General features: G+C 31.4%; 1 protein-coding gene and 1 long non-coding RNA gene across 2 annotated transcripts; both read left to right on the forward strand.

The window, feature by feature from the left end:
* The first annotated feature begins 1,281 nt into the window (after nucleotides 1–1,281).
* LOC129918366 (septin-1) lies at nucleotides 1,282–19,386 on the forward strand. Its single transcript, XM_055998852.1, has 5 exons — nucleotides 1,282–1,743; nucleotides 16,034–16,226; nucleotides 16,291–16,549; nucleotides 16,610–16,975; nucleotides 18,618–19,386. The coding sequence occupies exons 1-5, from the start codon at nucleotides 1,726–1,728 to the stop codon at nucleotides 18,862–18,864; spliced, it is 1,083 nt and encodes a 360-aa protein (XP_055854827.1). The 5' UTR covers nucleotides 1,282–1,725; the 3' UTR covers nucleotides 18,865–19,386.
* A 1,430-nt stretch (nucleotides 19,387–20,816) lies between these two features.
* Nucleotides 20,817–22,250, forward strand: LOC129918367 (uncharacterized). Its single transcript, XR_008772947.1, has 2 exons — nucleotides 20,817–20,971; nucleotides 21,039–22,250. It is a non-coding gene; the product is annotated as an uncharacterized LOC129918367 (long non-coding RNA).
* Nucleotides 22,251–24,665: the final 2,415 nt, after the last annotated feature.

Genomic DNA, 24,665 nt, shown 5'->3' on the forward strand with positions numbered 1-24,665 from the left:
GCCCCTTGGGCTTAGTTGTTTAGCCCGGAGATTTCTCTGGGCTTAACTTTTTGAAGAGTTTTAAATCTGTGCTACCAAACTAATTTTTTCATAAATTGTTTAGAATTTGTTTAAAAACGTCAAAACTCACGTTTGGAAGGACAAAATGTATTAAAATAGTTTTCCTAGCATACATTTTTGTATCTCTTTGTAAAACATATATGAAAAATACAAGAAAATGACGAAAGCGAAAAATATGACAACTCTAAATTTTTGTTGTGTCTGCTGTTTTCGGAACATTCAATATACAGTGCTGCCAAGATTTCAGGTTAAGCCCCGAGGCGTTTTTTTTTTTGTCCAGCTAAGACCGGTGGTAATAAAAAACACACCTACTGCTAAGTACTTCTGGTTTTGGTCAACTCCATTTCTTCTATAGAAAAATGTCTTTGAATGGATTCAGAAGTACTAAAAAGTACTTTGCTGCGCCCAAAGGAACACAGCCATTATCGTACTGCCATGTCTGATTGTTATCTAAAATTTTTTTGTACGAATAATACATAACTTGTTATATACCAAATATTACTTATATTGCAAATAAAAATAGTCTTTGTGGAAGAAAAACTCTCAGAAACTCATGATCTTATAAATAGGTTGTTTCAAAGAAAAATGCTACGAAGCTTGCAACGTTTACGGCCATATTATTCACTCTGGATTTAGTTTGGATTTAAGTTAATTTTAAATCCAATCCATTAAATCTTAATTTCATAAATCCAAGGATTTAATTTTTTGTTCATTTTATTCACTCAAAAAAAAATTATGTGATTATTCAATAAATGTTGTAGAATTTGCATTTAAATTTATTTTTCCTTCACAAAATACTTTACAAAACAACTGAACACTGTGAAAATGAATTTTACATCTGGATTTATAAAGTTAAACGGACCTCCAGAGAGCAGTTTAAATTTGTTTGGATGTAAAAAATTGGATTTATGATTGGATTTAAGTAGTGAATATTATGGAATTGGATTTATTTTTGACATTTGACATTGCATACATCCAGATGTATTTTTTAAACTAGTGAATAATATGGCCGTTAAAAAAAGAAACAATTTTTAATTGGGATTTTTCATTAAATCCCTTAGGATATAAATTAGATTATTCCGCATGAACACTACGAGAATGGTGTCACCAAGTGCGATGTCATGCGATGACAAGCAACGTTATCACTGCAGAACAAAAGAGACAAATATATATATTTATTTTAATATTTTTTCGGAAAAGCCGCATCACAAAAGGAATTTCTTTTTTCACTTTTGTCAGTTGCTTTTCGAATGCAGTCGTGATTTTGTTATCTCCGAGGGAATCGCTGTCACGTTGGTTGGTGGAATTTTTTATGTTCTCGTTGTTGTTGTGAAGTTCATTTTTTGCTCATCCTTTTGTTATCTCTTGTCATCATCAGCGCCGCGAAACACAGTTTTTAAAATTTTATTTTTCCTTTCATAATTATTCTCGTTTTGGAAATTTTGTGTTATCTGAGTTTTTTGACCAAGAAAATATAAAAGAATCTTTTTGAAAAAAAAAGAAACATAATCCAGACATTTAAAAGGAAAAAAACAACAACAGTAAAAGACAAAAGGAAAAAAACAATTTTGTTTTTTCATTTTATTATTATTCTGCGCTTGATTTGACTATTTGCATAAAATTATCTGAATAACGAGGAAGAAAAAGTAAATTTCCAACTGAAAAATGTCAGACACCAAGAGCGTAAGTATTTTCTTCTCATAATTTAATTATTATTTTACATTGTTACATGTTTTTCATGTTAAACTTTATTGATAATTAAAAAGAAAAAAAAAAAAAGGCACAAGGTCTTTTCTTCTACAACACACAGAACACAGGTTCGTTCGGGTTTGGGCTGTGTTTTCTGTTCCTCTGTTGAATGTATAAAAAGTTGGTTGAAGAAAAAAAAAAAATAAATAGAATGAGGAATTCAAGGGCGCGGCTTCGATGCACTTTTGTGGTAGGTAGTGTGACGCCCTCTTGCAAATGGTTCGATTTCCAACGGGGGTACCAATTTAGTTATATTCTTTTTTTGTTGCAAATTTCATGGTTTTTTGATGATTATTCCCTTGTTACATTCGCGCAAATTTTCCAATAAAATATGGAATTTGCGGAGAAAGCTTATAAATGAATTCTTTATTCTATTGGGTTTATGCCAGAAATTTAATGAAAACGAAAGGGTTTAAAAATAATCCTTCGATTGATAATTTACAATTCTATGATATCAATACTTCAGAATAGTTTAAAATAATATGAAAAGATGGCCCTACACTTGGGTTATGCATCAATCGCTCACGGTTAACAGTGTTGGACAATGTACAGAAAGTGTGATAGTCCATCTGCTGTCGCTTCGTTCAGAAATTTTTTATTTTTTTCGATTTTTGTTACTGGCCTGATATATGTTTTTGTTTGCAGGCGAGGTTAAGTTTTGGGGGCAAAATCAACTTCTCCCTCCGAAACCGGCGAGCTTAATGCAGTGCTTCGCAAGCAGTCGACGTCTCTGGAACTTAACATTTCTTATCCTTGTCTTTCCAAACACTTCCTTTCCCAATTACGTACCTAATTCCAATTTCTTATCATCCACCGATTACCGAAACCTTCTCCGCTCCTCTTGTCTCGCAAGAGTAAATTAACGGCAGCTGAGATGAACATGCTTCGTATAACAGTAGAAGTTACAAAGTTTGATTGAATTAGATGTTCCTTCGAAGATCCGAGGAAGCTTTCATGTTCAAAATACTATCTTTCAAAAAATTTAACATGACTCAGTTGGTATTGCCATGTTTGGAGAGATCCTGAGAACCTCTTCAAAAAGGCAATAATATCGATACCTTCCCGTTAGAATGTATTAAGCGACATTTTTTTTTTTTTTTCGAAAATGACTTTTTGATGTGGAAATATACTATGAGTTAAAGTTGGGCACTTTAGTTCATTTGAGTGATCGATCACATTCACATCACGCTACTGAACAAGTTCATTTTAGTTCAATTTATTTTAATCACTCCGGTTTTGTTAGAATTAAAAAACAAAATTAGTTTGTACAAAATGTATCCAAATTTATGTAATACAATAATAAAAATAAAATAATTTATAAAAATTCTTAATTTCGTTCATATACTTGTCGAGCTTTCTGGTTCCTGACGAAAGTCTAGTAGAAGTTCGTTTTGCTTTCATTAAATCAAAATCATAGTTATGCAAGGACCAAGATGCTACTTGTATTTTGTTCTTGCTCAGAAATAAGAATAAGTGGTGCTTGAAAAAAAAACGCTGATACTGGCACAAGCGACCTTGTGCCTTTTGTTTTAAATCTAAATCTTGAGGTAGAGCAGAAGAACTGATTTCGCTCCACAAAGAATTGGATGCAATTTCATTATGCACTTTGGGATTTGGTTTCTGAACCCTTATTCTTTAAACGTCTGTCAGGTTAATAGGGTGCTGTCGGTGTAAAAGACAAGGAGACAAAAGCACCAAATTTGAAAATTCCCTATACAGATGGGACTTCCTTTTATCCAAAATATATATAAAAAAAAATGATAATGTAAGCTAGGTGCAAGCTGTTTTGTAATGTCATATAAAGCCTGTCTAGTCTAGGTTGCCGTTTAGTTTGTTGAAAAAAATCTTATTCGCAAACTAAATTGAACTAAGTAAGTGAACTAAGTTCACTAGTTCACCAAAATGAACTAGTTCATTGAACTAGTTCGTTCGCGAACTACACAAGCCTACTATGAGTAAACCACTACGTTTTGGTAGTATTTTGGTTGTTCTATCATGTATGCAATGAAACTAGAGTGAAAATAAAATTATGCAACCCATACATTTCCTCACTAGAATAATGTTGTTTTTTGCGTTTTCTGAACAATTACAGGAAGGTATCGATATCATACAACCTTGTAATACTATGTAAGAAGAAAGTCAGGCCTAAAAACTCCTGGTACAATCAAATGTAGAAACACCAGCATTCAGAAAAATTAGCAGGCTTGCTGCCGATTTTTGAGGTTAACTTCACACGCGGATCACTATTGTGAAACAGAAATGTAGAAGAGTTATGATCCCTTCGACATCGACAACATAATAGCGCCGAGTAAAAGGAAGAAGAAAAGAAGTTAACAATATTTGAAGAAAACGCATCAAAAGAGTTTTGTATGGTGCCCTTCAGAATGTTTCGCAACTAAAATCGAGTAATCCATCATCAAATTGCATTTATGCATTTCCTATCCTCAATTTAGAGAAGTACTTTCAAGCTGTGACCCTAAGACCCCTTTTTACACAAAGCCGGAAACCGTTCAAACGGCCCGGTTAGATGGTTGCTGGGAACACATTCTTATAGGCACCTTCACACGAATGTAAAAAAAAACGTCTAAACGGGCCGTTTAGACCGTTCCTGGTTTTGTGTGAAATGGGCCTAATAAATTCACTATAATACTTATGTAGGAGTTTTTCTTTTTTTGACCCGACTGGGGAACTGAGCTGTTAAAAAAAGAACTGTGTTACTTTTATAGCTCAGAGAGCCCTGAGGGCCAAAATTATATGTTTTTTTTTAGCTCTGAGTTCGATCAGGGCTTGCTCGTTGAGCTCGGTAAAAATTAACCGAGCAGATCAAGCGAGCGCTGTTAACTTTAGTAATATTTATAGAATGAGATAAAAAAAAAATTAAAGGCGGAAAAATTCTTGAAAGAAACCAATTTTATAAACAAAGTTGACATTTTTGACAATTTATTAAAAATAATGATATATTGACAGTTCAGTGCTCAATTGTACCTATTTTATCTCGCTCGCTTATCTATTTTCAGGGCGCTCAGGTTCTGCTCAATTCAGAGCTAGCCCTATTCGCTCAGGCCCCGTTCTGTGCCCTGCTCGGGGGCAAAAAAGAAAAACGCGTTATATGTGGCAGAGAATACCAGTTGATTACCACGGTATAGACAATATGGGTTTTTAGCGTAGTGTAGATATTTACCAGCCATGTGTCACAGGACAATGGCCGGGTTCAACGCACCATCTGGACTTAAGTTCAGATTTTTTGACGTTTAACTCAAAAAATCATCTGAATTTCGGATGACATTAACGAAGAATCTACTCTTGTTCTTTACTTGAATTGACTTAAAAAAAAGAACATTTATTTTTCTAGAATAATAAAAATAGTTCAAGTGATTGTATAAAAAGATTAATTTATTAATATTTCAGTGAGATCACTTCAGTATTTGTAAAAATTATTTTGTTGGATTAATAAAATCCCTTTCTGCTATCCCTTATATATGTTTAATTTTGCTTTGGTCCCTAACTTCATTAAGTTTTTTTATTTCCTCATTTATTTCCATTATTCCATTTCTGCACATTAACATGCGGAGGAGGAACACAAAATTATATTAATTACATATGCATTGTAATATCATATCAACAAATAACTATAACAACAAATGTCCAAACACAAAAGAAATATAAACAAATCTATTTATAACTTGTATTAAAATCACAAAGTTCAATTTTGGCGTGTAGCACATTTGGTACGTTTACCAACTTCACCAACACAAACACACCCATCTGAATTTTCAGATAAAAATTTCCACCTGAAAATCGTAACAAAATGTCAAAAAACGTAACTAAATGCCACCTAACTTTTTATGACATCTGACCAATCAGAGCCTCTAAAAATTCAGATCTTAAGTTCAGGTGGCCTGCGCTGAACGCGGGGAATGTAATAACACCTCAAGACCTGAGAAAAATCTTAGATTTCTATTGTTATTATATAAAATGTCAACTCAATGTGAGGATGTAAGAGGTATTTAAAGGCGAGAAGATTCTGATCATGTAGGTACTTACTTTTTATGAAGATAGCGTTTGGGTTTCTACCAGCGATTTTATAAATACCCCATTTAAACCCTTAAGATTAAGAATAACGAAGAAAAAAAAATAACAAAAATAATAAAAAATTATTAAAACTAAGATTAGGGTTGTGAGAGGTGGGAATAATTCGCCTTATCACTGCGGCGTCTGATGGGCTTATTGTGATTTCCTCTTTTTAAAGTTCACGTAGAAAACCTGAGTTTAGAAAACTTAGTATGTTTTTGGGTGAACTAGCGGCGATGTTTTCCGCTTCGAGATAATACCCTCCGAGGTGACGTCAACGTGTATTGATTAAGCAATTACAGTGACACAGTATGTGTTCTGCTGTTTCTTCGTCTTCGTTACACATTCTACAGCTATGGTCTTGTGTAATGCCCATGGTCTTGAGGTATTTTTTTTTCCTGTACACCCTTTTATAGCATACCTACTTCAAAAAAGTGCATAAGCCTAAATATTCAATCAAGTTCTGTTTTAAAATATGTATTGTTCCCCTGCATTTGAATTTTTCTACTTCAAATATTTACAACTCAATCACACTTAAAGAAAACAAAAAAAAGGTAGGTATGTACCTTAGCTTAACTTTCTTCTAAAAATAAATAACACTAAAATAAGAAATGTCTTGCCTGTAAACAAAAGACCAATGCATTTGTATAATTCATTTACTTCGTTTTGTTATAATAAGTATAAATGTGAACTTCTCAACCGAGACTACTCGTATCGTTTTCGCGCTTTGAAATTCTATTCCTAATGAACTTTTTGTTTTCAAACATAAATACACTACAATACTTGAATTGTTTCTTAAGTCTATCATGACACGCTTGTCGGATGCATTTTAATTGAATTTTTTTCTAATTAAAAATAACACAAACGATCTCATTAAGTGGAATCTGCAAGTGAACATCTTTGTCTTGCATTCAACTCGGAGCAGTTGTATTGCTATCCCTTGGGTTGTAAATGATTCATTCGTAAAGAATCGTATACCGGGAAAACAAGTGGAGTCAGCAGAAACCTACTTTCAATAAATACATAGCTTCCGCATGAAATGTTTTATAGCTCATTTCCATTTTTTTTGCAAACTAAATAATTATCCCATGCCTCTCTATAAAATATAAATTGCAATGATTTTCAATTTATTGGACTTTATTGTTTTTTTTTTTACATAAGTTGAATAACTTACCAATTGATTGTGTGACTCATTTAAAGGTGTCACTGCGAATGTGCTTAGGTTTTGTTTTTAACAAATGATTATACGGTAAACGGCGAGTGATATGATATTGTAATCTTGAAAAATTATTTATTTCAAATCAAACGATTTTTTTTTTTGTTTACATTTCTCTTTTTTATAGTTGCTTATTTAAAAAAACGTGATACTTTTTCTAAGAAATCTTTTTTTTTTTATTTTGTTTTTAATCTTGAGGGTTGATTTATTTTTTATACTGCCGGTTTATTTGCAAATGGCCTATTTATCATGGGATTATTTTTTTTTTCAGTGGGTTCTTCCGAGGTTATTTTTTATCTTTCAGGAAAACATAACTGATAATAATTTTCGTAGAGAGCCAGGCCACTAATGTCACAAACAATCATCTTTTCTCTTAGGAAAACTTGAAATGGGTCAATTTAAACGATCATATGGACCTACGCTTATCCTACAATAGGTAAAGCATACAAATATCTACTGGGAAAGACTCCAAGCAAAAAATGGCTTGGAATTGGTTATTTGGTTAGTGTAGCGTTTTGGTATGGCACCTAGGTTATTCCGTAATTTAATTACTAAAACGATAATCGTAAAAAACGATAGTCAAAAAGGTGATCGTCTTTGATTTGCTCTTCTTAACTGAATCGCTATTGTCTCGTCTGTGACAATTAAATTGCATATTTGGGGTGCTTAATGATGAACTAATTGGGCTTATGAAGAGAAAAATAATATGGTGTCTGTCAAAAAGTTTGTTTGATCAGAAAAAAAGTTTGTATTGCCTTCAAACTAAAATACAACGAAGAAAAAATAATAAAAATAACAAAAAATATTTTTATTTTATGTGGTTCTAAAAATTTGTGCAGCAAAGATCATTCAAATGCTTTATTTTTGTTAATACTTTTTGTTCTTTTTATGTAAATTTCTTCAAATGCATCTAATAATTTAGGTTTATTTACTTGTTTCAACAAACGAAACCCAGTTAAAACATGGTTATTATTTATCAAATAAAACATTTAAACGATCTTTGTTGCAAATTTTTAGAAACCACTTTTGACCAAAGAAATATTTGAGACAAAATTCTAGATGCATTTATTCACTTTTTCATATTTTTCGTTTATAACCTTTAACAAATTATTTTTAAGAAACTTTTTTAGAAAATTTATGTTTTTTTTTTTTATTTTTAATTTTTGCTATACAATCTAAAGATAAGAATTGTTATTTCCAAAAACGTTAATTGTTAAAAATAAAAGTTGTATGAGTATAAGAAGTTTATCTTTCTGTCTTTTGTATTGATACTCATACAGTTCCTAAACGTATTTTGTACGTATAATTAATTTATACTCATTTACATAAACAGATTCTATTAAATTCACAAAAAGGGTTAATTTAGTTCACAAATTAACTCAGGACGATACCTTATTTAGCTATTGTTCAAAGACACTGGTCGGCAAAAAAACAAACAAAAAAAAATCGGAAGCAAGAACTCTGTTAGGTGATTTTAATTGACTTTAGTGTGCTGAATTCAAAACTGTTTACCCATTTTTTTCTATCACATCTAGTTTTGGAGCTACACACATCACAATTCTCGCTATAAAGTCTCAAAAACAAATTTTCAATTAAGTTCTTTTTGATGTTTAGTCAAAAATATTTATATATTTTTCCGTAATATATTGCCTTTTGTAAGTCCAAATCAAAAGACGCAAAGTTAAAAAACCATTCATTACTTTGAAGAATTAAAATAATCATAAACATTTTTAACGTGGCGTTTGTAGCAATGTATCAGAATTAGTAGGACTAGGTACACTTTGTTGTTTCATTAATTAGTAAAGGGTCTTGCAAACTAGCTCGGCAATTTCATAGCGGAAGCTAGAACGTTTTTACTGGTATCACTTTTTTTGTGTTGCTAGGAGAACCTTTATAAGCAGCTGTTTGACTGAAATTAGACTTTTAAAGATACATACAGTGCTGCTAAAAACATTCCGGATTTTTTTGTGATTTTCATCAATGGAAATTTTATAACTCAAAACTGGAACCAAATATTGTTTTAATATTTTTTCTAGGTCGCTTATACAGTAGCGAGCAAAAAAAATGCAAACGAAAGAGGTTTAAAGAGTTATGAACAAGAACTAAGTTACCAAATTTGGCACATTAAAACTGTTTTATTTTCATTAAACATAGTCAATTTGTGGAATATTTTACTCCAAAACCATTATTTGGTCAAAAGTCTACCTAAATATGCGTTTTTAGACGAGCAAAATAATGCAAATGTTTTTATTGTTTGCATTTTTTTTGCTCGCTACTGTATATCAGTTACGCAATTTCAACAAAAAATAATGATCTTTAATACATACAAAAATTTTAAAAATTGAAAAATGAAGTAGAGTCAGAATTTCGGCTGTGGAAAACTAACCGGATTTTTCAAGGATTTCGATTCTCAGTATTGAGATAACGGTTTTAAGTATCACTTTAGTAAAATTTTTGTTTGCAAAGACAAACAAAGTTGTTAGCTTTGTGAATTGAATCAAATATTAAATGTAATACGAAAAATAACGCGTTATAGACATCCAATTCGTTACGAAGTCTTAAAACAGTTTCAAGTCGAAATAAAACAAAATGTTATCCATTTGGGATGTTGCAAATTGCAACGTCAAGTGAGTATTATATCAACAAACAGTAAAAAGGCAAAAAGTCTGTTGAATCAGATCACTTTGGTAGGTCCCATCACAAAATAGCGCTAAAAACTGATAGGCGAATAAAGAGTTTTTTGATAAAATATCCTTTTGTGACTTCTTAAACGATTGGTGAGGAGCTTAACCTGCCTTAATCTGTACTTCAACATCAATTACAGTAAGAAAGGGTGTGAGAAATTTTGATCTTTATGTCTTTCGGTTCGGAAAAACACCATTCCATAATAGTAAGCATTGCCTAAAAAGGGAGGCATTGAAAGGATCTTAAGAAACACTTTAAATATTAAAATGAAAACACTTAATCTGATTGGATTTACAAGAAATCATCTGAATTGCTCGAAAACAAAACGGAAAAGTATCCTTTTCAGTGATAAAAGCAATTTTTAATTGTTTTATTCCGAGTGTGAAATGGAAGCCAAACATGCACATGTTTGAAACCAAAAAAATATACTCCCTATAATGAACACAGCGGAGGATCAGTGATGGTTTGGGTTTTTTTTTTCAACTGCAGGCTCTGGCCGTACACCAAATTAACGGAATAATGCATCATTTAATGAATAGAGAGATTTTAAAGTCGATAATGACTCCATAAAAGCAGATAGAAGCGTCTTTATATTGGCTCTTCCTGCTAGTTATGATGTCAAAAATTCTTAAAAGCCCGTAAAATAGTAGTTTGGGGCAGACAATACTCCTGGCTTAGAATAGCAGTAACAATTATCCGACTTGAACCCGATTGAAAATTTGAGGGCTATCTTTAAGTGACGAGTAGTGAAAAGAAAGCAGACCTCAGAAACTAACGTGCTTGTGGCTTTGAAAAATGACTGGGTGCATATTTCTTGTCTATTTTATTTAATTTGACCGACTCCAATTCTCGTTGGTGCCGAGCAGTCTTCAACAACAAAGGTTACTGAACAAAATATTAATTTTGAACACTAACATTAAAAAATCCGGTTAGTTTTTCACAGCCGATATTCTGACTCTCATTAATTTTTCAATTTTTAAAATTTTTGTAGGATTAAAGTTCAATATTTTCTGTTGGAATTTTCTAACTGATATATTTACGACCTAGAAAAAATATTAAAACAATATTTGGTTCCAGTTTTAAGTTTTAAAATTTCAATTGATGAAAATGACAAAAAAATCCGGAATGTTTTTAGCAGCACTGTAAGTATTTGTTACTGCTTCAAAAGACCTTGCAGAAAACTCTGTGTTATTGACATATCCGTAATTTATTCTATTCCAGAACAAATCATGAAATTTATGGACAAAGAATACTCCTCTCAACTTTCAATCACAATAAAAAAAGCATCTCCCTTAAAATAAAAGATGTGACTCATATTTTTTTTTTTGTCCATCCAGTCTAAGTTCGATTATTCATTCTTGGACACTCACCCTCTTCGCTATACCACCACAATTATGCGTCAGAAAAACTTTTCCATTTTTATTCTCCAACATTCAAGCAATCTCTCCTCTGGTCCGGTCATTTACTCTTACCTCAATTTCAAAGCAAATATCATGAAGCAAACAACAACAAAATGTACCAGAACCAGAACTCTTGAAATTAGCCTCAATCGTCAGACATGCAGCAAACAAAAAAAGAAAAAAACAACAACAACAACACGAAATAACTAATGGGCTCCAATTGAAAAAAAAAACGAACCAAAAACGGAGTGGGTAAAATAAATAATATGAAAAATAAAACAAAACTGAGCCTCGGATACATAGCACCATACAGTGTACACACTATAGCATGCATAAATAACAGTCAATTAAACGGTGTCAGACTGCGTGCAGCATTTTAATTTAAAAGAAAAAGAAATATCTCATTTTGGTAGGAAATAGATAGGCACTCATATATGAATGAGTATGTAGGCACGTAGAATCTATATTCACCCTAATGGAAAAATACAACAACACAACTTGAATTAAAGAAAGTTGACAGACCAAGGGATGTACTGCAGCATAGATGCCGAAACAACTTTCTATTTTCCCAGGACATATCCATAAGTGCACTAGTTTGTAAACTAGGTTAAAGGGATTTGAGAGATGTTTACTATTTTTTTAATTTGTCCAACTATATCTACTGAAAAAAAAACTTTTAAACAATAGCAAAACAAAATTGGAAGAAATCCAAAAAATAAAATTTTAATGGTAAAAGTTTAGCTCGTGGCAATTTTGATTAAAGTTCAAGAGTAACAACTGGGTGGAATGACCTTCTTCATTTCAACAAACCATCTTACATAAAGATTCTTTCTTGTGTATGTGTGATTTCGGTCTGTTTTAACTTTCTTCATTTCGCAAATAATTGTCTCGTAATTAAGCTAAACACAGTTGGACTTCAGTGTCATACAAATTTTCTTGTATGTTTCCTTTAAAACAAAGTACTGCAGTGTGAGTTTATTTTTCGGTAAAATTAACCAAAGATGCAATTCATAAGAATTTGACCGAAATATATGCAGAGGTTCAAAAACAGCAAATGAAATGAAAAAAAATGTATGGAGTCAAAATGTTTTTAACATTTTAAATATTTTTTTCTACGACAATATACAATGTGTTCAGACTTTGAAGCGACCTAATAGCAAATAATCAAGGCATAAGTCAATTTTCGAACAAACGGCAACGCCATTTTTCTGTTGGTCGTTTTTTTTTAACACGGAATCTTATGGAGCAAGTATAATAGGAACTTAAAATCAGAACAGACTACTGATTAGGTGCAGTGTGATTAAAAAAAAAACAACTTAAAATAGACGAAATCAACACTTACAATACCGAGCCTCAAGTTTTTTTCAAAGCCAGATATGCCAGATAAAAAAATAATATGCGTTCTTAAATTATTGTATTAGGTCAAGTTGTTTTGATGAACTGTTGAACATCAAATCTTATATTCTACTTTTTTTCTGCGTTAACTAGGGTTTCTTTTTTGCGTTAACTAAGAATTCTCTATTAGTGAATAAACATTTACAAATTAGAAACGTTCTATCTGTTATTTTTCCTTCAATAAAACAGATTGAACGATTAAATCCTTATTTTAAGGATAGATGTGGCTATATGTGGAGTCGTAAACTTAGCAGTTGTTTTTTTTTTTTTTAATAAAAAGACTGCTTTTCTAAAGATTTAAAAGAGCAAGAAAATTGCGTATAGGAGGTTATTTTTCTTCCAGCCAGAAGTCATTATTATACAGTGTGTCCAAAAAGTCCAATCCAAATATGCTGATAAAGCAACTTAAATGCTTTCAGAAATAAGTAACTTGTTCATCCCGAATCTTAAAGTTTTTCGATTAAATGCAGTTATTTTCTATACCTTCTCCCTGCCCAGAAGTGATTTTAGTTTTAATTTTTTCATTCAAACACATTTATTTCGTACACCATTTTGCTACAAATAAATGAATAGTTCCATAAAATGAATTTCTTACTAGAAACAAAATTGTTTATTTTGATCATTGTTTGTTATTTAAAGAAGGTGTCCTTTTATTGCAGTTTTCAAAAAATTATAAAAGATTTTGGTTTTAAAAAAGGAGAATTACAATATTGTAGGTGTTGGTTTTGTTAATTTTATAATTTGTTTTCTATTTTAAGCCATTTTTGTTTTACCAACTTACACGATCCATTTCTTTTCGTACCGTATATGTAAAAACCATATAATATTATTCAAATATATTCAATTGGACTGTTTTTTTTAAGTTCCGTTACTTTGGGCTTAAATATTTCATGATCTTCAAAAGTATATATAACTTTTATGGTGACAAAAAATTATGTAACTTTCCGAATGGCTGAGAAAAATGGCAAAAACTAAAAAAAATTAAAAATAAATTGGAATAACCTCAAAAATAAAACAGAAAAACAAATTATGTACAAAAACGAAAAATTATACTTCCTCCAACTTTAGTCTAGCAATTTTTTGTTAAGCTAATATTTTCGGAAATAAAGACCAAATCGCGTTCAAAATGGCGTAGTTCGCCAGTAGGTGGCTTCTGTTCCGAAACCCAGGTCTTAAGATTTTTTAACATCCGCAAAACGCCTATTGAGTATTTTTCAAAATGTTATAAAAGTCTATAATACTTTTAAGCTCAAGCTTTAATAAACTAAGAAGATCAAATAATAATTAATGTTAAAATAAAAATATTAAAAAATATTGCAAGCATAAAGAAGCGATTAAAATCTTTTATACATAATGTAAGTATAAAAATTTAATTTCCTATTAACATAACGTGAGGGCTATCTGCACATTAAGTGTATAAAACATTATTTCAACAAAAAAAATTATATGACCTTTCCTAAAGAAAAGTGTTCGTAAATCCTTAAGTATGTTCTTCAAACCCTCACATGGAATATCTCAACGTCCTTATATATCCACTCTAATACACTCGTATAAATTATGAATATTTTGTCCGTCTTTAAATTCGTTAACCTTCAGAAACTGAGTGAATAAAAAAAATCATTAACCAAACCTTCTTCAGAAAACATGAGCATGAATAACAAAAAATAACATTTTCCTTCTGAAATGTAATGTCCTTTCAACGTCATTAAAAATTATTACACAAAACCGCACACAGACATACACAAAGAAAACTTAAGAAGAGAATAATAAAACGCAAGAAGAAACTTTTTATTCTTTCTTTCATGAACGAAAGTGAAATGTAGACATCCACTTGAACATGGTTGAAGTATTTAATAACGCAGGAGCAGGATATATGTTTAACAGAAAGCTCATTGAAAACAATGTTGACAAGGAGTTAATGTTTTTTAAAGACTTTAAACCCCTTAAACAGTAAGGATCTCTTAAACCAGAACATTGTGTTTAAGAATTTACTTTAGCATTACTTACAATATTGTATGTTTTTTTTTTTGTGTTCCATCTGTCTCAGTAGGAAGACTTTGTCTATGATTGTTTTGTGTTGTCAGAAGTTTCACTGGTAAACTCCGAATCAAAAGTTACTGAATTTTTGTTGTTATTAATAACAATTTACTATGGCTATTGCGTGAGATAAGGTCCAGTAGATTAATTTTGGTTTTATCGTATAGACTCCCTTATTACTAACATGTTTCTGTCACAATCAATCCGAAGATGAGACCAGTGCATGAGCTCAAAATGTTCCATTCGTTTAATTGGAGCTTCCGCATGGTTATCTTAGGGGTCGGTTATAGCGATCAGGAAAACTTTTTTCAGTTGACACATACAAAATCTACCTACTCTCTTTTTTTCCTGATTGAATTACACACGAAAAAGTTTTTCGTTTGCAGTGGAACAGGGAAAATTTGAAACACTTCAGGAGAACGATTTGTTTTATTTTGTTTCAAATGTCAATCAGCTGGCACGTAATATGAATTTGCATAAGAAAAACAAATAAATAATACAGTTAAAATCTTTGCAATATCTTTTTTATTGCCCGAGATATCTTAAAATGAAGTAAGTGTGTTTGGCTTAATTTATCGAAACGGAGATGAAAACGTGATATCTGTTTGATACATTACAATAGCCCAAAAAACTTACGATATCTCGAACAGTAAAAAAGATACCGAAAAGATTTAAAAAGATCTTGAAAGAACGAAAATAGTTCTTAAAGAAACCGTCATAATTTATATTTAAAAAAAAGTCTTCACATAAAAGCATAACCTCAAGACCTAGTAACATTAAGGTAGCCAGTCCCAAAAAGCACTGGAATGTCCTCTTTAATAGAGCCGGTATCATGTACCTGATTCAGGCGGTTTGTTAATAGCACCCTTCTTGGCGAGTTGTCCATCGTGCTGACTCCCATTTAAAATCACAGTTCACAGAGCATTACTTAAGTTTTTCTAACAGAAGTCTTTTTCTCAAAAGAGGTATCTCATTTCTGGTTTTATGGTTTTTGTGCGAGGTTTTTTAGTTAGAGCTGTAACCGTCTACTGCTGGCGGATTTCATTAACTAGTCAAAATATATAATAAAAACCTAGGTAAATTTTTAAATTTAACATCCCAAGTATAGAAACGAAGTCCCGAAAGGTTTATTTTTTTTTTTTTGCATTCATTATGATTTCATAAATTTATAAGTGTTATTACTGTTACATGTCGAACTTTGCGTTTTCGTATATTGCACTAGTATGTGTTCCCGCCAAGCTCAAGAAGTCCTTTACAAATTTACACCCTTCTAAGGATACAATTTCTTTCAACCCTAATGCCAACCACAAACCCTTTAAGCGGCTTTGTGGTCTGTCAGAGTTTCAAATAACAACGCCAACAAAGTTAATTTTATTTTCCTCTTGTTTGCTGTCAATTCACTGATTGTTTTTTTTTTCAGTTTTCCAGCATAGAAACCCCTGGATATGTGGGCTTTGCCAACCTTCCGAATCAGGTTCACAGAAAATCCGTGAAAAAAGGCTTTGAATTCACTCTGATGGTTGTGGGCGAGTCTGGTTTGGGTAAATCGACTCTAGTAAACAGTTTGTTTCTCACAGATTTGTATCCAGAAAGAATAATTCCTGACGCTGTTGGTAAGTTTAATTTGAACAAACATTTGAATCTCTCATATTTATTAATTTTCTTTTTTTTTTGTAGAAAAACAAAAGCAAACAGTGAAACTTGAGGCGTCGACTGTTGAAATCGAAGAACGTGGTGTAAAACTTCGTTTAACAGTCGTCGATACACCAGGATTTGGTGATGCCATAGATAACTCAGACAGTTTTAGTGCAATACTCGAATACATCGATGAGCAATACGAAAGATTCTTACGTGACGAGAGCGGTTTGAATCGTCGTAATATAGTTGACAATCGTATACATTGCTGTTTTTATTTTATATCGCCATTTGGTCATGGGTGAGACTCGTCATTTTTATTTTGTCCATATTTTTATTTGATTTTGTTGGTTTGTTATAGACTAAAACCTCTGGATGTTGAATTTATGAAGAAACTTCATTCAAAAGTTAATATAGTGCCTGTAATTGCTAAAGCCGATTGCCTCACAAAAAAAGAAATTCTTCGCTTGAAATGTCGCATCTTGGCGGAAATCGAAGAGCATGGAATAAAAATTTACCCACTGCCTGACTGTGATAGCGACGAAGATGAAGATTATAAAGAACAAGTGAAACAGCTTAAAGAAGCTGTTCCGTTTGCAGTTTGCGGTGCAAATACCCTTTTGGAAGTTAAAGGAAAGAAGGTGCGAGGTCGTTTGTATCCATGGGGTGTCGTAGAAGTAGAGAATCCAGAACATTGTGACTTTATTAAACTCAGGACAATGCTTATGTAAGTTGTTTTTTCCACTTATAAACTAAGTAAATATTTGACCGTATATTTCATAAGTTGCTCTAGATTTATCCACGTGTTTGTATAAGTTTGGCAAAGGCATTTGAAAAAAAGAAAATGCGTTAAACTTAAACCAGAACATTAAGCTTTAAAAACTTACAATTTTGTTGATCAATGAACAAATGTACAAATATTCAGCTAAACATGAACACCAAGTTAGTTTTTAAATGTTTCGCCTTTGCTTTGGAAGTAACTTAAGAAATTCAGACCCAAGATATGAACAAAACTTTGTATCTGAAAGTTCGTTTCTTAAATGAGGACACAAAATGAATGTAAAAGCACTGCAAGAGGGAATAGGCCAAATTGTATGCATAGAAAATCTTGTTGACATTTTTTTTCTCATTTACCCCGGAAATTTTCTTCGAATTTCACTGAACTAAAGAGGAAATATTGCGATCTGCTAAAAAAACAAACAAAATTTAGAGCTTTTCAGGTCAAATTTTGATATGATCTCTTTAGTCCCTATTCAAGGAATGCTGTCTCTAATTCATATTTCAGACTACGTGACGTGATAGATAAAGCAGTTCCATTTTTTGGCAATTCATCTCAATGGACAGGTAATCAGGACCAAGGAAAGTTAAAATGATATGTGAGGATTAGACTTGTTGTATTAGCTCGTTTGTCAGCTTGTGACATATGTACCTCCACTAAAGTGAACTCTAGAAAATGTACAATTCCTTGTCTTTTAAACTTATGTTTATGCAAAGTAGTATCCACCGATTTTGTTATGGTTGCAAAAATGTCCTTCTAGAATTTCATGACTTCGTGTGCCGTGGCCTTAAAATCTTTTCGTAGTGTCAGGAAAAATTTTCAAATATATATTTTTTTATGTTTTCATTCGATTTGAAACACAAATACTATACCAATCGATTAACTTACAGAATTTTTATTGCAAACAAAATTTTCAATGGAATTATATTTATGTATTTGTTTTCGTGATACAAATTAATTTTTCGTGCCAAATGATTGAAATTTCATAAAAAATGAAACAAATCGTTCCTCTGAAGTGTTTCAAATTTTTCCCGTTCCAGTGCAAGAAGAATTAGGAGTATCATTAAAATGAATTCAAAAAGTAAATTTCTAAATGCCTCAAAGCCATGATTCAGTACTAAGAGGGCTATGATAAATTTATTCTGCAGTAAGACAACGCTCGGTGTTCTGGTAAACAGCATTTCCACTCTGTATGAAGCTGGGGCAACGACAAAAAAAAATTGGAGTTAGCAGGTTTTTACTCTCGTACTGTCGATATAAGATTTTTTTTCACAAAGGTTTTTTTTCTGGCATTCTCGTAAAGAACTCAAGTTATATCCAAGAAGTAGTAGTATCATTGTATATCAATTCATATACAATGGTAGTATTAGAATTTAAAATTTAAAAATATATTTTTGGATTTATAAAAATGTTTTAAGTTTTGGTCTAGTCTTTAGCCTTTCAATCGTTGTACAACGGTTTTATTGACTAGAATCCGCTTTAAATGTTTATTAAATATCTTAAATATTTTAAATCCTTCAAACCATAAATTTACCCATAAGACCAAGATAAGCAAATATATTAACCAATTTATTTCTTGTTTTTATTTCAGAACCCATATGCAAGACCTTCAAGAGGTCACTCAGGAAGTTCATTATGAAAACTATCGTTCAGAGCGTCTAGCTAAAGGCATTAACAACAAAAAGAATGGACCCACTAAAGAAATCGATCGTGATTCGGTGCAAACTAACAATAGCCATTCGGACAAAGACCGAATACTCCTTGAAAAGGAAGCAGAATTAAGACGCATGCAAGAAATGCTGGCACAAATGCAAGCCAAAATGCAAGCCCAGCAATAAAGCAATGCATTTACCAAGAGTATTTGCAACCGAATGCGTTGTGTATTAGTTATCTCCCCTTAAACATAACTCTCATTTAGTGCTTACATTTAATATAATTTCATTTTTGCTTTCATTTAGAATTTAAAGAAAAAAAATTAAATAAACAAACAAAACACATAAATACAATATATTATATATTTTTATATGACCTTATATTTTAAGTTCTCATGCACTTATTTCAAGAAAAACAAAAAATTATTAAAACTACTTTTAAATTTAAGAACAGTATTTTTATGGTTATAATTATTATTTTTTTTTCTCTGAAAAGAAAAAAAGAACAAAAAAAACTTTTGGTTCCATTTAATTTTTGGTCACCACTTAAAATGTTGTAAATATTTTTGGAACAAATAAAAAAAATGTGTTTCGCATGTGTAAACAAAGAATATTGAAGGAAATAGCAAATCCTATTTAATAACACTATTGTAATCATTATATATCTACAAAAATATGACGCAATATATTGAAGTTTTTTAATTAAAATTTGTATTTTGTTTAATTATTTTAATTGTACGTAATGTGGGCTATCGTGAATACAAATTTCCCTGAGACTGTTTTCTTTCTTTCAAGCATAGCTTCTTTTTCAAAAGCTTTCCTCGGAATTTACTTCTGGGTCCCAGGAAATAAGTACCGATGGAGATTCACGATCGCACAAAAGAAAATTACACAAACATTTATATATACATACATATATCGTCTGATATTAGTAAATATTCCAGAATTTAGAGTGACTTACGTCAGCAGCTAACATTCGGTTAGTTAACGATCTTATAGAAACCGTTAAAAATTATGTTTAAATAAGGTACCTCACATGTCACATCATACCATAAACTCAAAAACAGCTAAAATACTTTTTTTCGCGTATTCTAACTACAATATGTTAAAAACTAAGACTGATAAAATATTTCTGACGTCATATTTGAGTTTAGCAGACCAAAAACCATTGGAAAAGTTTAACACAATCGCTCTTTTTCTTGAATATCGTACCGCTCGTATTACGCAATATTCATTTTTATCAAAAAAAAAAAACAAAACCGTCTTCCATGGACCAAAAGTGAAATTTATGGTTTTTCTCATAGTTTCTATAGTTTCTTACAATTTTGTTGATCAATGAACAAATGTACAAATATTCAGCTAAACATGAACACCAAGTTAGTTTTTAAATGTTTCGCCTTTGCTTTGGAAGTAACTTAAGAAATTCAGACCCAAGATATGAACAAAACTTTGTATCTGAAAGTTCGTTTCTTAAATGAGGACACAAAATGAATGTAAAAGCACTGCAAGAGGGAATAGGCCAAATTGTATGCATAGAAAATCTTGTTGACATTTTTTTTCTCATTTACCCCGGAAATTTTCTTCGAATTTCACTGAACTAAAGAGGAAATATTGCGATCTGCTAAAAAAACAAACAAAATTTAGAGCTTTTCAGGTCAAATTTTGATATGATCTCTTTAGTCCCTATTCAAGGAATGCTGTCTCTAATTCATATTTCAGACTACGTGACGTGATAGATAAAGCAGTTCCATTTTTTGGCAATTCATCTCAATGGACAGGTAATCAGGACCAAGGAAAGTTAAAATGATATGTGAGGATTAGACTTGTTGTATTAGCTCGTTTGTCAGCTTGTGACATATGTACCTCCACTAAAGTGAACTCTAGAAAATGTACAATTCCTTGTCTTTTAAACTTATGTTTATGCAAAGTAGTATCCACCGATTTTGTTATGGTTGCAAAAATGTCCTTCTAGAATTTCATGACTTCGTGTGCCGTGGCCTTAAAATCTTTTCGTAGTGTCAGGAAAAATTTTCAAATATATATTTTTTTATGTTTTCATTCGATTTGAAACACAAATACTATACCAATCGATTAACTTACAGAATTTTTATTGCAAACAAAATTTTCAATGGAATTATATTTATGTATTTGTTTTCGTGATACAAATTAATTTTTCGTGCCAAATGATTGAAATTTCATAAAAAATGAAACAAATCGTTCCTCTGAAGTGTTTCAAATTTTTCCCGTTCCAGTGCAAGAAGAATTAGGAGTATCATTAAAATGAATTCAAAAAGTAAATTTCTAAATGCCTCAAAGCCATGATTCAGTACTAAGAGGGCTATGATAAATTTATTCTGCAGTAAGACAACGCTCGGTGTTCTGGTAAACAGCATTTCCACTCTGTATGAAGCTGGGGCAACGACAAAAAAAAATTGGAGTTAGCAGGTTTTTACTCTCGTACTGTCGATATAAGATTTTTTTTCACAAAGGTTTTTTTTCTGGCATTCTCGTAAAGAACTCAAGTTATATCCAAGAAGTAGTAGTATCATTGTATATCAATTCATATACAATGGTAGTATTAGAATTTAAAATTTAAAAATATATTTTTGGATTTATAAAAATGTTTTAAGTTTTGGTCTAGTCTTTAGCCTTTCAATCGTTGTACAACGGTTTTATTGACTAGAATCCGCTTTAAATGTTTATTAAATATCTTAAATATTTTAAATCCTTCAAACCATAAATTTACCCATAAGACCAAGATAAGCAAATATATTAACCAATTTATTTCTTGTTTTTATTTCAGAACCCATATGCAAGACCTTCAAGAGGTCACTCAGGAAGTTCATTATGAAAACTATCGTTCAGAGCGTCTAGCTAAAGGCATTAACAACAAAAAGAATGGACCCACTAAAGAAATCGATCGTGATTCGGTGCAAACTAACAATAGCCATTCGGACAAAGACCGAATACTCCTTGAAAAGGAAGCAGAATTAAGACGCATGCAAGAAATGCTGGCACAAATGCAAGCCAAAATGCAAGCCCAGCAATAAAGCAATGCATTTACCAAGAGTATTTGCAACCGAATGCGTTGTGTATTAGTTATCTCCCCTTAAACATAACTCTCATTTAGTGCTTACATTTAATATAATTTCATTTTTGCTTTCATTTAGAATTTAAAGAAAAAAAATTAAATAAACAAACAAAACACATAAATACAATATATTATATATTTTTATATGACCTTATATTTTAAGTTCTCATGCACTTATTTCAAGAAAAACAAAAAATTATTAAAACTACTTTTAAATTTAAGAACAGTATTTTTATGGTTATAATTATTATTTTTTTTTCTCTGAAAAGAAAAAAAGAACAAAAAAAACTTTTGGTTCCATTTAATTTTTGGTCACCACTTAAAATGTTGTAAATATTTTTGGAACAAATAAAAAAAATGTGTTTCGCATGTGTAAACAAAGAATATTGAAGGAAATAGCAAATCCTATTTAATAACACTATTGTAATCATTATATATCTACAAAAATATGACGCAATATATTGAAGTTTTTTAATTAAAATTTGTATTTTGTTTAATTATTTTAATTGTACGTAATGTGGGCTATCGTGAATACAAATTTCCCTGAGACTGTTTTCTTTCTTTCAAGCATAGCTTCTTTTTCAAAAGCTTTCCTCGGAATTTACTTCTGGGTCCCAGGAAATAAGTACCGATGGAGATTCACGATCGCACAAAAGAAAATTACACAAACATTTATATATACATACATATATCGTCTGATATTAGTAAATATTCCAGAATTTAGAGTGACTTACGTCAGCAGCTAACATTCGGTTAGTTAACGATCTTATAGAAACCGTTAAAAATTATGTTTAAATAAGGTACCTCACATGTCACATCATACCATAAACTCAAAAACAGCTAAAATACTTTTTTTCGCGTATTCTAACTACAATATGTTAAAAACTAAGACTGATAAAATATTTCTGACGTCATATTTGAGTTTAGCAGACCAAAAACCATTGGAAAAGTTTAACACAATCGCTCTTTTTCTTGAATATCGTACCGCTCGTATTACGCAATATTCATTTTTATCAAAAAAAAAAAACAAAACCGTCTTCCATGGACCAAAAGTGAAATTTATGGTTTTTCTCATAGTTTCTATTGCCGAAATTAAAATAGGACCACACCGCAGGCACCAGCTTTCCAATACAAAAAGAATTATCAAAATTGGTTCACTCAGTCCAAAGTTATGAGATAACAAACATAAAAAAAGTCGATAAAAAAACACCTTGAGAAGTTTTTCAACGCAGTAAAATGCACGTCCAGGTGCTTCTGAACGTCTAATTAAAAACGACATTAATTTCTGTCGGCCATGTTCGCAATTCAATCGAAATCGAATTAAAATCCCTTTTCAATTTCATGTGAAATGAAATTGCATGTTCTACATTTCGATTAATTTCGAAAACTTCGAAACAATATGGCCAACACAGATTGAGTGCATCAGTGAAAAGTCTTTCCCAAAAAAGTGATGACATTTTTTATCACATATGTTTTTAATTAGGGTTGTTTTATAGTTGTCAAATAAATATTAATTACGAAAATAATTCAAATACCTAAGTTTTTTTTTCATAATTTTCCTTAAAAATGCACGAAGCAAAGTGAATTCAATTCTATCAGAAAATGTAATTCACCGAAATGCAGAACAACAAATTTCACTATCGGCATGTGGATTCACAAAAAGATGAATGAATAACATATGGACATGTATATTTTTTTCGTGGTCAAAAATAACTTACTTCACCAACTGTACGAAAACTCAAATCAAATAAACATTGGGGCTTATTATGATGGTCAAAACAGACGTGCAGTTTTTTCCCTGCAGCAAAATAAAATAACACGGGCTCTTATGGGAGAAAAATCTGCATGCAGCGCAGAGCTGCATCATGTCTCTATTTCTAAATACAAAATACTAGCTATTTGGCATTACTGATATTGGCAGTTGACACAATCTATCATTCAAAAATTCAAATTACGTTCTTTTTGATTTCCTTCAAATGGAGGAACTTATTGAATTCATAAAAAAACATAACCATCTTGTTTTATTTTATAAATTCAATTATTTCTTCCATTTTAACCGCTTATAATCCATTTGTATCGTTTTCTTACAAAAAAAATATCAAGGTTATCAATTTTTTTGACAGAAATCGGCCTCAATAATTTAAAAAGTTATGCAGCGATGCATGTAGAAATCGGCCTCAATAATTTAAAAAGTGATGCAGCGATCTGTTTTAGCCATTACGAATTATATTCGTATCGAAAATTTGCTACTATAGCTTGGTACGCAGATCGAGCTTAATTTTAGCGAAGATAAAATTCCCATACAAGTTATCGATAATTTATAAGGGCTCCATTTATTTAGATCGACTAAAATTTTTCGATAATCTGTATGGCAGCTAAAAATTACATCGAGCTGCGTACCAGGCTTATTCCCAAAAAAAAACAATCACAAACTCCAATCGTTGTGACGATTTGAATTACATTCCGTGATTGTTTTTTCGTGAATCAAAGCAAATTCCGATACGTATGGAATTCGTGATGAGGCCGATTAGCTTTGATGGCCACTTTAAACCTATAGCCTGGTACGCTGCTCGCGCTAAATTTTAGCCGAGATAAAATTCCCATACAAGTTATCGATAATTTGTATGGGATCCATTTTAGCTCAGCTAAAAATTTTCGATAATTTGTATGGAAGCTAAAGTTTAGCGCGAGCAGCGTACCAGGCTTATGTCTAGAATGCTAAGGCACTGGAACGAAGCGATGCCCTCCTTTGACTTCCATATAAGTAAATCGTCACTTAGAAAAAATCTCCGGAATACCCTGCTGCACTAATCATTCTCATCTTATGCCCAGATATGAACACCTCCATCCAAACCTCCTTATTTTTTAAGCTTGGTTTTTAATATAGTTTTTGGTT

This window comes from Episyrphus balteatus, chromosome 4 (genome assembly GCF_945859705.1).
Source record: "Episyrphus balteatus chromosome 4, idEpiBalt1.1, whole genome shotgun sequence".
NCBI classification, from domain to species: Eukaryota; Metazoa; Arthropoda; class Insecta; order Diptera; family Syrphidae; genus Episyrphus; species Episyrphus balteatus.

Excerpts from the sequence above, each read along its gene's own strand:
- LOC129918366 (XM_055998852.1), top strand. Across the intron at positions 16,550-16,609 it reads ATATCGCCATTTGGTCATGG|ACTAAAACCTCTGGATGTTG; the intron begins GTGAGACTCGTC and ends GGTTTGTTATAG. Across the intron at positions 16,976-18,617 it reads AAACTCAGGACAATGCTTAT|AACCCATATGCAAGACCTTC; the intron begins GTAAGTTGTTTT and ends TTTTTATTTCAG.